Source organism: Vollenhovia emeryi, unplaced genomic scaffold, assembly GCF_000949405.1.
Source record: "Vollenhovia emeryi isolate VEMERY1.0 unplaced genomic scaffold, V.emery_V1.0 DF939151.1, whole genome shotgun sequence".
In the NCBI taxonomy this organism is placed as follows: domain Eukaryota; kingdom Metazoa; phylum Arthropoda; class Insecta; order Hymenoptera; family Formicidae; genus Vollenhovia; species Vollenhovia emeryi.
Window position 1 is genome coordinate 2,019,800 of NW_011967215.1, and position 15,797 is coordinate 2,035,596.

Below are 15,797 nucleotides of genomic sequence, written 5' to 3' on the forward strand. Positions count from 1 at the left end.
CTTGATGCAAGCGTCATCACAGATAAATACAAATAGCATATATTCTATAATTATATAGCTGTGGAGCTAAACTGTTAAAGTGCTTAGCATACGGTGCTCTGCAAAATCTGTTTGGCTGTGCATCTATATTTATTGCTGTGCCTATAGCGACGAAAAGTATTGCGGCAGAGCAATATTTTTAACCACAGAGCTATAAATTTTTTTGAGTGTACCGATTGGCTTGTACGAAATAGAATGTTTCTAGTTTAAAAAAAAGAACACATTAGCCCGCATTCTGAATCCCCTTTTATCGATAAAAGCGCCTCTTGAAGTGGCTTGTAGCCAATCGGAAGACTTATTAGCCACTTTCAGAGGCGCTTTTATCGATGAAAGAGGGTCTTTCCAGACGCGACTCAATAAATTGAGCCTCGATGTCAGTCGTCTCTACCTCGAAGACGCATCTTACAATTAGCTGCCTCGACTATATTTTAGTTAATCTTTTCTCCAAGATGCGAAGTTGCGAGTAACGGAAGATGTACTGCGGATCAGAGTGTCCGATTTCGTTTCCAAAACCGCGTTGTTTATCGGGACGACCGTTTCGTTACGTCACCGCGCGCCCAGTGGACGGTTTGAGGGACGCGCGATCGCAAAGGTGGGCAGGGGGGGGGCGTCGGGTTCGCGGGCGAATCTCTCTTTTGTCACCGATTCGATGCCCGGCCTCCGTCGGTCCGGTTTCCCTCGCGCTTCCCGCGCTCGTCTCGTCCTCTCGTTCCCCGGCTTTGTTCGTCCCTTTCGCGTTTCTCGTCGCCGCGCGCCCCTCGCCGCCCGTACGTACAATCTTGCCGTCTCCCTGACGTTCCATTAATCTTGCGTAAGACGTGAGGTAAGATTTTCCTGTCTCGCTCCTCCATTCTGTGGCTTTTAGCATCGGGGTTGGGGGGGGGGGGGGGTTGGTCAAATCCGTATCTTGCACTGCAGTGAAAATGCCAAAAGTCAATAACTCTGTCTCTTTCTAAGGACAGTTAGAAAGAGGCAGAGCTATTCACTAGTGCAAGCAACCGAATTCGCTATTATACAGTTTCAGTGATGCCATATTGTTCTTTAATCTAGCCGGAATAGCAAGCCGCTTTCGATCTGTACACGCAAGCCATTTAATTTGTATATCACACGAACGTTTCCTCGAAACGGACAGTTTTAAGTGCAAAAGGTGCAAGAGTGCAGAATCACTCCAGCATCCCCTCAATTGTAAAGCCCGTATCAGACTACGGATTGAGATTGGCTTGAAATTTGACCAACTGGAGTAAAAGTTACTAAACTTGGGATTAGTAAACTTTACTGCGATTGGTCAGATTTCGATCTAATCCCAATCCCAATCCGTAGTCTGATACGGGCTTTAAGGGTACTCTTTGGAACAATATTGCATCGAGACACATCATTGGAATAATTGAGTGCTGGTTCCTGTTTGAAAGGAACTTTTGAGCAGCATTACTGTCGCGAAACAACTATAACGTAGTACGCGTTTCGTTTCGAGAGAGAGAGAGAGAGAAGAAAGAGAGAGAAAGCGAGGTGCGCGAGTAAACAAACAGACCCGCCGTTTTTTTCTCCCCGTTCAGGACAACGGACTCCGGAGTCTCCCCCTCCCTCTCTCGCTCCTACTCCAGTCACTGCCCTTACCCCCACCCCGGCGCGTCGTTTCGCGTGAAGATAACGCCGGGCCGGCGGCGGCGGCGACGCGGCGTACCGCCGGCAACGCTCACAGTCGCGTCCCGTAATCTCACGTCGGCGAATGGGGAGCGCGCACGCGAGTGGTCGCGCGCGAAGGTGCCGGATTCGTTCGCGTCCAAGAGTTCCCGACTGTGTCGACTCGGTGCGTTCGGTCCCGCGTGTGCTTTGTGCGTCGCGATCGGGAGTGGCGAAGCCGCGTGCACGCGACCGCCCTCGTCCCCTCGGCAGCTGAAGACAGGAAGCAGCAGCGTTACGAGACGGCCGGGCAGCGAGGCGACCGGCGAGGCATGGAGAGATTCCGGGTGACGCCGGCGAGCAACGCCGCAGGCTACAGTCGGCAGCCGCCGGCGCGCGATTACGGTGAGTCGGTACTATTTTGCTGTTCGTAGTCGAACGTTTGCGCCCCGCGTGACGGAAAGCACGCGTTCGGTGTCCCGTGCGCGTGAGAGAGAGAGAGAAAGGGTGGCTCCACGTGCTTCTCCTGCGCGCGCGCGTTTTTACGCCGCTCGCGTTGCACACGGAGTCGTAAAAATGCAGCCCACCATGTTGCGCGCGAGCGCCGCTGGCTCGCAGCTGGGCTTCGCGTCGCTCCCGGAGCGTCGGCGGGACGGCGCATGTTTGCCGGCGCGGGTCGAAACCCCAGCGCAACGTGATCCCTTTGTGCGCCCCGAGAAATCGGTTGTCGGGATGGAAAGCGGGGAAGTGACATCTTGACGGAGACGGGCGATCATTTGGTCGGCCGGTAATGATCGCGACAGCTTCCGCGGAGCCACGGGTGAGATGAGGTATCCAAGTTTCGGCTAATGGAGTATTTTACGGTGGGAATTTACGAGCGAGCTGTTTCAACACGGCCGTTGACGATCGTCGAGTCGTCGCGGAAACGTTTCTGCTGAACGTCGCTAAAAATACGTCGCGACGACGGGAATTACTCGCGAATCAAAGTGGAGAGGAATCGTTGCACACTGCCGCGGAACGGAGACGCTTCGTTGGACAATGGATATAATTATGTAACCGCGAAGCCGATCAACCGTGACTTGATAAAGGATGCTCGAGAAAATCGCGCTCGATTGTTTTCGCGCGCGTCGCCGAATAAATGCCGAGTGTGCACGCGAGACATTTTCCGCGATTTTCTTTTTAAATTTTCCCTGAAAATCGAGTAATCGCGGAACAACGCGGCATTTTGAAGAACTTTATGAGAGATTTTTAAATTTACTTTTTTAGTTACTTTATTTCATTTACTTTAATTTACTTTACTTTTTAATTGAGATTTAATTTAATTTAATTTCTAATTTAAAAAGCATACATTTTACTAGGAAAATTGCTAGTAAAAAGAGAGTATAGCCGGGTTGTCCTACGATTACATGAATTTCAGGATAAATTTTAAGGGAAAATCCTCTGCGTGTCGAATCCAGAGAACATCGCGATGTCTTATGGGCGTTGTAGGATTTGAAAAACGTTTGGTCAATTGCCGGGTTATCTCTCACTTTCTGCTTTAAGATTTTTCAAGTATCTTATTTAACAGAAAAGAAAAAACGCGGTGGAATCGCTTGATAAACGAGTCGACGATTTAACATTTGCATAATTTCTTTTATGTACACTGTAAAAAAAGTATGTAAAATTACATACACAATAAGTGTAGCAATTACACTATTAATAACAGAAATGTATAAATTCACGTTCTTTTACAAAAATTTTTTTACTCCTTGTTGTATAAATACTTGTTTATACATGACGAAACATTACAAACAATTGTAAAATTTACACAATTAAAAGCAAGCAGTTCACTTATTGTATAAAGTAATAATTTTACCTACGAGATGTAAATTTACCGACGTATGTAAGTCTACACCTTTAATAGCTGGTCCCAACATTACCCACTATAATAATTGGAATTTTATATGTCTTTTTTACAGTGTACAATAATAGAGTTTAATTTTAGCGAAGCGTACGCAAGTGCGAAATGATTGATTTATCTATCATTTTGCCAATTAATTCCAAATTGTGCCGTCGCGAAACTTTTCATTGTGTCTACGATAAAGGATAACGCAACAGCATCGGAACGTCAGGTTTTAACAGAGGCAAACATTTTTATAAATCATGCTGCACCCAGACTGGCCGTGCCACATGTGCTCCAATCGATAAACGTTGCAGTCGGTAATACTAAGCACGCTCCGAAGAGTGTCCTGTAACTTCTCGAATGTGTTCAAACCTTCTCGGAAAATCTTCAGAATGTCTTTAAAGCGACTTTCGGTAAAATCATAACGATTGAAAACGTTATTATTATTGTTTTTATTAGACACGCGTGTTGCTCCGTGGAGCAACAAGTGATGGTCTATCGCCAGCCGATAAGTTGATCGTCGTCGCATGTCGTATCCGCATTCTTTCATTGGAACTTGCATCCTCGCGAGAACTCTCCTATTTGCTCTATCACCCGACGGGATAACGCAAAGTGCTTACAGGGTAATGCCTTATCGGAAGAAACTCGCGTTCCAAGGCCGATCGATCGCCGTCTCGCGACGGAGATTAAGACCGTGTTGGAAGTAGCTGCGATCAGTACGGAAAGTTTCGGTAAAACTTCGAAGACGTATTCCTCGACGAATTGAGAAAGCTGTCGGCTCTCAAATTTATTCCCATCGAGTGATTAACTTATTTTCACGTGTTAATTAGATAAATTTTACGACGCAACTTGTATGTCTCTTATTAATATTTGGAGTAAGTTTCGATTAAGAAGGTATTCGCTGCTGGATCCTTCGAGATCGTGGACTGGGAATCACGTTTTGCACAATTCATTCGATGAAGAAGTGATCTGAAAGTCGAAGAATATGTCGTTCTTGAAATTACCTTCATTAACTGCATCAAATAATGTTCTACGCGGGGAGAATTTTCTTTTAAAATTTATCCCGAAAATCGTGTAATCGTGAGACGATACCGAATTTCGAAGAATTTATGAGTTTAAAATTTTACCATACATTTTACTAGCAATTATATTTAGTATACATTTTACCGGTAAACATGGCATTTTGAAGAACTTTATAAGAATTTTTTGAAATTTTACCATACATAAAAAAATTCTTATAAAGTTCTTCAAAATGCCTTGTTGTCTCACGATCACATAATTTTCAGGATAAATTTTAAAAGAAAATTCCGTGTATGAAACCTGCTTTGATATAAATATTACATCTAGAATAGGAAATTGAATTGCAACTTATTTGAATGACGATTTGATTAATATCGCGCGTTGAAATCTAATTTGAGTTAAATTATTATCAAATCACGTATGCGGTTTTCTGCAAAATAATCTGATAAAAAATTTCGCGCGCTCGCGCGTTTTACATACTTTCTCGAAACTCTGAAATTCTCTCCTTGGTGTCGTGCGCAGAACACGGCTATTTTTATCGAGAAGTGATCGTTTAAGGCGTATTAATGAACAATTCAGCAATGCCGAATACTTCCGCCTGATAACGCGCGGCTTTTCCATTTCATTGGCGGATCGGTCGTCGACATAAATTAATGGTCGGCACACAAAGTGGCACTGACATCTTTATTGATGCACCGCCACTCATCGTCATTGTTCCTTTGCCATCAGCTGCGTACGAGACATGAATAATTAATGAATAATTAACGTTAAATTAACCAAAGAGACAGATTCCACTGTTTGACATCGAGATTGTTACGAGCGAACGCGCCGTGTCCTTTGATTGCCAGAGTGCATCTGGCTTACCGTTTATCTCGCGATATTATCTCGAAAGTTAACTCTTCCACTTAGATAGACGCGAGCGATGTTTCGCAAGACATCGCTCTCGAAGACAATTGTCTCGGCCGCCGCGACAGTCGCAAAAGGAGAAAGAAACACCGCGGTGTATCGGTTACATCACGCGCGCATTTGTATCGGGAAAACTGCGCTCGTTCTTGCAGACTAATCGACTTCGCTATATAAGCGCAGCGAACTGCAATGAGATAAACGGGCCCGGTCACGTCGTGCTGCGAGCAAAATCGTTGGAATCAATCGCAGTGCGCCAGCACGTCAGACGGCAATTATCGTCGCCGCAGTAACCTGGGATTATTATGCGCAATAGCGTACGAAAAGCGTGAGTCGGACTTTCGTTTAAAGTCAATTGTAAGGCTCGAGTATTCCCTCGATATCGTTTCGACTTGAATATACATCGCGACAGCATGTGAATAAAACATTTTTATCTACTTTTATAAGAAATCTCGTGCATATCCAAATGCAACGAGGACATCTCGGAGGACAATTTGACGGAAATCTTCAGAAAAATCTCGAGGGAGATAATTCGTAGAAACACGTCTTTTTTCCTCCCGCAATTTTCGATACCCCCCCTCCCCCCCCCCCCGTTACATTAATTAATTTCCATCATTTAGTATTCCACCAGAATAAACATTCAGAGGCATCGCGGTGTTAAAAACGTATTTGGGTGTATGAAAACGTGTATCTAAATGCGTTCGACTCATACGGCCGGCACAAAATCTTATCGTTTGACACACGATAGTTGGAACAGATATCAATATTTAGCGTTCCGTCCATGTTTGCTGGGCTCGTCTGCCGACGGTGATTCATAGAACTTTTTAAACCTCTGCGCTTCCGCAATCTCAGTACGATAATGATAACGAAGGCATGTCACTTTAACTGAAAAAGAGGATAAAACAGAGGGCTAAATCGCTGAGGGCATTGTGGTGTACAGATTTGCGGCATTTCTGGGCGTTTTTTGGGCATTGGTTTGGACGTTGGGCCCTGCTGGGGCATTGTAGGGATAAAATAAGATAAAATAAGATAGTACAGCAATGCCCACTGGGCATTAGTGGGCATTGGTGCACAAGATTTTGGTCACCGGCCCCCCCCCCCTCGGGAAAAATTTTTCAAATTTTTCACTTTCCATAATTTTTGTCGCGACAGTGTCATCTTATATTTTCAGGAACCTTTGAATTGTTTCGTCAATTATTCTGGAAGAGATATTTCCTGATTTTTCTTTAATACAAACGATTTTTGACGCGTATTTTGCACACACCTGTAAATCGGTCTCCTAAAAACGAGTCATCCGAGCCGTGGAAGGTTCATGTAGAAGGTTGAAACGCGATCCAGGATTAGAATATCCGCGATCTGCAGCCCGATTCCCCGTAAAGATCGTTTAATTCTGGCACGCGATTAACACTCGCGGGAAGAAGGCCGCCGCGCGTCGCTCGACATTCCGTGACTGCAGCTGCAGCCGCAGTGGCGCGTCTTCTTGAATAAGTATGCGTGGCGTATAACCGCACGAATTTCGATCGATTCTAACCAGGACCGATCGAGCTGCGAATTCGCTAAAAGAGAACAAAAACAGACTGACCTTTGGCCTTCGCGTGAGAAACACCACTTGTAACGCCGGAAAGACCGGACGTGGTCGACGAAAAAACCTTGTTCCGGCAGGGCGCGACAAGGGGTTGGCTCGAGGGGCAGAATTTGCAGTTGCATTTCTGTCTATTACAACAGCGGCAACTATAGTGATCAATAATTGCGCAGCCCCACCCTGTGCGATCGTGCACGTGTCGCTCTTGTGATTCTCCTTTCTCTATCCGGCTTTGTTTGCCACCGCCCCTTTCTTTTGGACATTGAGACGCGCGTCTTTGCGAAACTAGGTTTTCAAATCGTTCGTGAAATCTGAAAAATTGGAATGCATACGCGGAAAAAATGCTGTTGAATTAAAAAAAAACCAAGTTGCTTGAATTAAACGTTAACGTCATGGGATGCCACAAATATAAATTCACTGAATTGTATTTGCTATGGATATTAATTTTAAGAATTGAACTAAATATCCAGATTATTAAGACAACTATCTGATGTTTTTCATTCGTTAATACAAATGTTGTTTCAATCATTTTATGTCAATTACGCTGATCTTATTGATACATCATTTTTTTCTTTGTATATAAAGAAAATTTAAACGAAGTGTGACAAGTCGCTCTACGGGCATTCGAGTTATTGTATCTAAAGATTTATTTTGAGATTATTTTAAAACTCTAAGGTAAGAGCACCTGAAAATAAAATCACGAAAATAGTATAACTTGACTCGATTGCAAGGCTCTTGGATGGTATTATCTTTAATTATAATTATATTTAATTGTTATGCTTTAATTGGTTCATTTCAGTGCCATATCAAGTCTCTCTATTAATGTTTCGATTGCAATTAATATTTAACGGTTTCATTATTAATATTAGATCATAACGAGCGACTATCGCTCGTACACTCGCCTATATTCCGCGCTTGATGTTAAATACGACTGGTATTCTCGTCTCGCGTTGACATTGAAACCGATTTTCATATTAGGAAACTGATACTCGGTATCAGCTAAGTTTAGCGCGAAATGCTCAATGAAAATACCCGCATGTACGTTAGTCCGTGCACACGTGTGCACACAAAGTTTGTCACGTGAGTATCGGGCGAAGCACGTGGCGCCCTCGAGCAATCGAAGCCAGAGGATGCGACCAGTTGGAAACTTTCTTACCTGCTCGTCCACCCACGCGAGGGGGGATGCTTTTTACACGGGAAATATTACAGATTCTCAGTATCTTTTATTTTTCCTTTTATTAGTATCGCAATGCATTGTTGCCGTCCCTTTCTGCGTAATAATAGGCGAGTTTTGGCGATTGTTTGGCGCATACGCCAAAGTGTACCAGAGTATACACTCGGCGCCATGAATGCTTTTACACCTGAAAGTAGCCGTTAAGTTCAATATATTTTGATAGAAAAATTTATTTTATTAAAATAAATTTGTACTTACATATCTTTAGGTTTTTCTTTAGGTGTGAAGGCATGACTGATGGCATGATGTATAACTTAACTACCTCTAATGAGGACATTTCGAGCCACTTCACTTTTGATTATCATGTGATTAGTAAGGTGGATGATATAAGTGTAGTTAAATTTACTGTGATTGTATTTACTATATAAAAATAATTAATTAATTTACTATTCATTACCTGGATATTTTAACAGAATGATAGTTAAAAGCTTATATTTTATAATTTTTTTTTTAATAGTTGGCATCACTGCGTCTATATGGTTGCTATTACTAATATTATAGTAATAATCACTATAAAAATGATATTCCTGACTATAATTATTTTACTATGCAATGATAGTTTCAAATACTATATATATTTTTCTATCAGTGTACTATTATTTGTTTGATAATTAGACAAATTTGCTTTTCGTCGATGAAATTGATAAAGTATACTGATCAAAAATATCTTAATCCAAAAAAATATTACTTTACTCAAGAAAATTATTCATTAGGTGGCTTCTAATAGCTTATAAACCTAAATTAAAAAAAATAAGCAAATTTAAACATGCATTTCTTTAATTTAAGTATTTATTAAATATCAAACAGTAGATAATTTTAAATTTAAAAAATTTTACTTTAATTCTATAAAATGTTTACTAAGATATCAGTTTTATAGTGAAAAAAATTGGATTTTTTATTTGACAAAAACAGTGATTTCATTTAATAAATAGTATTCTCTATCTCATGAAATCTTTAGTTAAATGTAGAAAATTTAATGATTAAAATTAATTTACTTAATATAATACACGGATTTACTTGAAATTTGATATTTTTATTTAAATAGAATAAATATGCACTACAGTAAAATAATAATTTTAAGTAAATCTATTTGCTTAGTGTAAAAAAAATTTTTGTCAGTGTAGAAATCGAACTGTCATCTCAACTAGCAACTTGCAATTAATAGAAAGTAATTGAATAATTACGGGGAAAACATTTTTAACGCCCCTTTTGGCCGGAAGACAACAATGGTTGCAACTCGGTGCGCATTCGAAAAGCCACTTGTGCATTCAAAAAGCAGTTGTATTTTCTGTAAATAAACGTTGCTTCATGAAACGCGTGCGAGACCGAGAAATGTGAGGGCGACTTGTGTCGCAAAAGACGCGTGTTCCCACATACGAAACGATGCGTCAACCCGACATTATGTATAAACCGACGTTTCGCCATTCTGGCGCATCGCCAGAAGGGAGACGTTGCCTCTGAATGCGTCCTCGCTGAAATTATGCTAAACACCCCGTTCGTCCCGTCAACGGGAGCGACGTGCGCGCTCGCGTGTGAGAAAAACACGAATGAGACATCCGCAAAACAGGCGTATGAATACGAAAGCTCTAATCTGCATTCCCCGGGATCGATATGTCTTCCGCGTAGAATTTCCACGTTATCCCCCGTTGAATGCCGATATCTCCTTCCGCGACTCGGACGTGATCTCCGTGAAATCCGAAATATTTCGAGCGTGCAAGAAAGAAGCCGTCGCCGCCGATTGTAACGCGCGCGACTTTTACGTAACGCGCGGGAACACAGCTCTAAGCGGACAATACTGGTTTGATCTCGCAGCCAATTCCGCGGCATGTCCCCCGTCCCACGGAAAGCGGCGCGGCCTTTCATTCATGAAGCAGATCTTCTCGTTTTGACAGAACGCGAGCGGCGAGGCGCATTTCGACGCGAGGAATGCGCGCCGCGGCAGCGCTGCGAGGGAGAACGAGGACCCCGCGTGTCAATTGACATTTATTCCGGGCGATACGTCATGAATTCCCGTCACAATACACAACGGGCGAGGCTGGTGAAAGAAAGAGAGAAGAAAAGAGACGGGAATCAACAGCATTTATTCAGCGGCGGTCTAAAAATACGGCACTAACACGTCGCAGTTTCGGGGTGAAACTTCATAAAAGCTCAATTAAAGACTGCGTGTCCATTGTTACGCGGCAAGTAAACGAAACTCCGGACAATTGTGCTCGTTATCTCGTTCACTCGGCTCTTTGTCGACACCGCGTGCAATTACCGCTATTTAAATACTCGTATTAAAATTAATTATTAAGGAGAAACCTTGATAGTCATAGTCTAATAGATGATCGTCTTTGTAAGCATGCACACATTGCACACGAGGAGGAAACCGCTGACCAAAATCTTGTACACCAATGCCGACCAATGCCCAGTGGGCATTACTTTAATTTTATTACCTTATTTTATCTTATTTTACCTTTATAATGCCTCAGCAAGACCTAGTGCCCAAACTAATGCCCAAAAATGCCTAAGTATGCCTAGCAATGCCAACGAGGCTGACATCTTCCGCGCTTAAGACCTAATGCCCAGTAATGCCGCAAATCTGTGTACCGCAATGCCCTCAGCGGTTTCCCCCTCGCGCGCACATGTACAGGAAGTAGATGGAAATTTTACTTCTTACATACATGAAAATTTCGTCTCTTACAGTAACATTCCAATTTTCAACAATTACAGTGGGACTGACTGAGGAATTTAATCGGAATTAAAGGGTTAAAACGCCGTAATCCGCCGCGTCGGGCAGGCGGAATTGCAGGCAAAAATCCAGCCAGCGATTAAATCATTCTGACATGACTGTCGGGCAGTTATAAAGCGACGCGAGAGCTTTAACCGGCTCGTCGTCGCGCGTGTGGAAACAATAACTCCGTAATTGGGCCAATAATAAAATAATCGTTAGGGACTTGGGAGCTGCATGCGTGTATGTCCGCCTCTCTTTGTCTCTCCTTCGCGTCGCATCTTCGTGTGCACTTTTAAGCGCGGAAGATGTCAGCCTCGTTGGCGTGAAACACACGTCTTACGCAATCGCTGTAGTATTTGTCGTCGTAGAAAATTTCGAAATTAAATCCATTAAATCCTGCGGATGTTACGGAAGTGTTGGCGTAATTAGCGTGCGTCGGAGTAAAATGGAATGTCTAAATGGCATCCTCTCTCGCGGAATTAGAATTGTAATATTTCCATCGATTTTTTATTCATTAATTTGGTTTAAAAGGCAATTTATTATTTTAGATTTCGTTCTCATTATTTCAGTAGATGACGCTATTTAGGTGAGGAGTAATAAATTACAAATAATAGTATAACGTCACGTTTAATTATATTCTGCTTTTGTAGCGTTAACACACGCAATTGTTAATTAAAATACCGTAAAGTATCGTAAAGGGACGGCGGTAATATAAGGCTGGGTCTCTCGAAGGTCGAAATTCGCTGGCGTATTCGAAACTGTTCTGGTTTTCCGGACTTCCGACAGTCGATACGGTGTCGGCGATTTATCGGGCGCAGAGTGCTCTGGTATCGCTGATTCCGATCGACAAAGGCCTTGGAAAAGCTAGCCATGCACAGGGTGGTCTCTCGTTGCTTATCGGAAATAGTTTCGTGGACTTTCTCTCTAAAATTGCAAATTTTTTAAGGGGGTCGGAACATCAATTGTACGCGCAAAATTAAAATTATAATAACTTTTGAAACACCTTACATCCCTCGGAGTTAAGTCTCTGTACGGATTGTACATGCAAGTTGGTACAATTCGGACTAGATATCCCATGGTTATGGAAAGTATATGAGAGAATGGCGCTCGGTCGAGTTTTCTTTAAAAAGGAAACAAATGCTTATCGAAAAATTGCCTTTGACGGCTAATACACAAGCCGAACTTTCAGCGCATTGAACAGGCGATAATTGAAACATTTTTAAATGGGGCATAGATAAGGGGGGCTGAAGGTCTTTGCGAAAAGAAGGTGCTGACGTTGTCGTCTGGTTTAAGCTCCACCCCGTGGCTCGGGAACGGTCGATGAAACCCTGTGAACCCCACCTTAAACTCTATCTCCGATAGAAATGTATTATGCAACGCACGCGTACTCACCACCGGCTCGCTCTTAAGCTGGACTTTAATACTTTGTCCTCCTCGCTGTGATATCATTCCGCGAAACGACACGTAAGTGCCTTTTGACATTAAATATTTTAATCGTGGGCGGCTCTGCCCCTCTCTCGCTCATTTACCAGACACGATTATGGTCGTCTATATCCGTCCGTTCTGAGAGAACGCGCATCCCTCGGCTATATTGTGCTATTAACAGGCTACGCGCGGGAAGAGCACGTATTTGTTAACAAACAAATGTGCACCAAGGCATTCTACATTTCTACGCTATTAGAAGAACGAATAAATCTAAAGGCGGATCTCTGTATTGAATACAGCGAAAGATGTAAAACATAGAGGAAGATATAAAATACAGCTGGTCTTAAACATATTAAGATCGGGAGAGAACTCGCATATTCTTATAACGCACATATATTTTCAATGCACTTACAATGTTCGCATTTACAAGGAACGTGTTGCGAGGTTTAAAAAATTCTTAAGGCTGTAAGTCGCGTGTGTTTGAAGCTGCGTCCTTTACAATTTTAAATTGGTGCACGACGAGATAAGATGCGCGAGGCGCGTTAAAGAGTTTACGAGCTCCAGTTATTTTCGAAAAAATGGTAAAGTGAAGTAGAGGGCTTTTCGGGAAATCGTCGTTCTTGCACGCTCGTCCGTACAGTATTTTCGACATTGAGTTGGGCGGGGAAATAATATTTTGTAAAAAAATAATTTCAACATCTGCATCTCCTCGCCACGCGCGACACGAGTCCTCGGCGTGTAGCCTTGATATACGAGCGAGATTACAAGGCGCTTCATTTACGAGTAGGATGCGGGAGGCTCCTCCGCTTGTGCGAATCATCCACGAGATGCAGCCGTCCTGGACATCATACGTCGGTCCCCTTTGATTGTCGAGATTACAGGACGACGTTGTTTGCCCACGTTGTTTGCGCCGTGCTTTACACGTGACACTTTATGCTCATCAAGAAGCGTCGGTGCACGGGAACCGGCTTGCGGATCAAACGCGCGATTTCATTGCGAAGCGATGCAGCTTGTTCGCGGATCAAGCGCCGCGTCGAAAGGATTTTCATCGCGTCTATGATTTATCCGCTCCGACTGAAAAAAACCCGCGGCAGGGTTGCAATAAGCAGCAGTCTTACCGCGGTTTGTCTTTTGACTGTAAACCTGAAAAACTTTATTTCAGATAAATCTCAAATCTTTCCTTTTTTCTCTTACGTCTCAACTCAACTTTCTTTGCGCTTGCCGTTACGCAACGAAAGTATAGCGACGACTATCGAGCGGCAAACTTGTTGTGTCATTCAATTAGCGACAGCTGTCGCATCGTACGATTAATAAAAGCGTTTTCGGCGTCAGAATTCGACGCAGCTCGCAAACTAAATATTTGCCGTGTTATAGGTGCATTATCGTGTGAGTATCGTTTAATCATTGCGCTCATCCAATATCCTCTAATTCGTTTCTGCCTACCGAGTCCGTGGCAAAACAAATATTGGCACTGCCGATGCCGGAATAATCCAATTTCAACTTCACCTCCTTCGATCCGTCGTGTATAAAACACGTTAAATCGGGTTCACGCGTTGTTAATGCGTGATTTTTTTGAGGTTTCAAAGTGAGAGGGAGCGAGAAAGAGAAGAGGAATCTGATATCGACGTGTCTTGTTAACGGACATGTGTATTAAACATGCGAATGCAACGAAACAACTTTAAATGAATTACGTATTTTATGAAAAATAATAATCTACATATCTTTTATGGAAAGAGTAATGTAAAAGAACGGTGTTACGTAAGATGCGAAAATTTCTCTTAGAAAAATATACATGAAGACGCATATATATGAGAAGTCACTTATCAAATTAAATTTGTGAGACGAGAAAGCGTCAATACACCCGTTTTTATTTGAGTTTAACGTCTGAGCTACAAGAAAAACGTCAAAATAAAGTTGCATCCGCTCCATGTTTTCTTGAAAAGTGTCAAGGGGAGCCGAAAGTTGTCATCGACTCGGATATATTTCACAGATTCTCATGTTAGTCTTTTACCAAGGGACGCAGGAAGATATATAAGCAAGATATAGATATTTTTAGAGAAAGTAGAGAGTTAAGTTGATGACGCATATACTAACTTAAGTATTTGCTATGTTAATTTAAATTTAATAAAAATAGACGTAAGTAGACGAGAAACTTGGTTTAAGAAGAGCAAATCACTCAAACTTGTAATCGATGCGACATACAAATATTTCGGTATTTTATTTAGTTCTTTAAATATTTAACTACCTGAAGATTGACGTTCGATATAAGAATTTTTTTTTTATATTTTACATCGCGTTACAAAGTTGGTGCGTCTTGGATTGAGGAGGAATTTCATATTCCGGGTTGGGGCGCGTCAGATCGTTGACGAGGGGAGCGTTGAATTTATTAATCACATCGTGGCTCTTCCGGCATGAAAATTGATGGAGAGCACATTGATTTCTTAGACACGTGTACGAAGATTAAAGTTGGATAGTTATTTACTAAACGCGTGGCGTAGTAAAGAAACTCGATACGATGCCACGTCATTGACACGTAGTCACAAGATATTCTCGATACTATACAATTATTAATAGCGATATATAATAATTAATAATAAAATATATGCTTGGGGAGCTCTGTTGAAACATGAAATATTCAGAAATCCAAGTATCTTGAATGCAATTGAGTGCTTCCGTTAAAAATAATGTGCACTCAGTAATGAAATTATATTATTATTAATTTTGTCAAACGAATAATAAAATTGATAACTAATGAACTGGAAGATTTTCATGCTTTTGAGAATACAACGTATTCCGGAATTAAAATTAAATGCTGAAAGCTAGTAGCTTTTACTTTAGAGCTAATGCTATATTTTCCCATGAACACTTAATTAACAATATCGTTTATATTTTTCTCCGTTGCAGATCAACAGCTGAATGGTACGCAGTTGGAACATCTGGTAACGATCTCTACGAACGCGTGTAAGTAATCCGCAGCATTTAACAATAATCGCATTAAAGTTTTACGTGCAATAAGCGCGAGGCGAGCGCGAAGAAAGGTTTCAATTATTCGGATCGTTGAAAGACCGTGTGGACCGAGTTAAAGTTTTATAAAGGTGAACAAAAAAAATGAGATAGCCGTTTTAACTGAAAGACGCGTTAAATCTAAATTTGAAATGCATGTTAATAACAAAAACAGGTTTACTCGTTGATTAATAAACGAACGATGACAGGTCGCGAGATAAGAAATATAATTGAGATACAATTAATCGTTCAGAAGTACTTACATTTAAACATAGGTCATGTTCTCAATTGTTCCGTCTATTCTGCGTAATTGCAGTGTAGGTATTGTGTGTTAAACAGTAGTAAACTAAATCTCTTAAATTATATAGAATAACGT

At 41.9% G+C, this 15,797-nt stretch overlaps 1 protein-coding gene across 2 annotated transcripts in view; it reads left to right on the forward strand.

Moving 5' to 3' along the window:
- The first annotated feature begins 1,723 nt into the window (after positions 1-1,723).
- The window catches only part of LOC105565557 (solute carrier family 12 member 4), a 75,203-nt gene continuing 61,129 nt past the window's right edge, over positions 1,724-15,797 (forward strand). For both annotated transcript variants that reach the window (XM_012018850.1, XM_012018851.1), the window contains exons 1-2: positions 1,724-2,064; positions 15,323-15,379. In XM_012018850.1, coding sequence (XP_011874240.1) covers positions 1,992-2,064; positions 15,323-15,379 — 130 coding nt within the window. In that variant the 5' untranslated portion in view covers positions 1,724-1,991. The remainder of the gene's footprint in view (positions 2,065-15,322; positions 15,380-15,797) is intronic.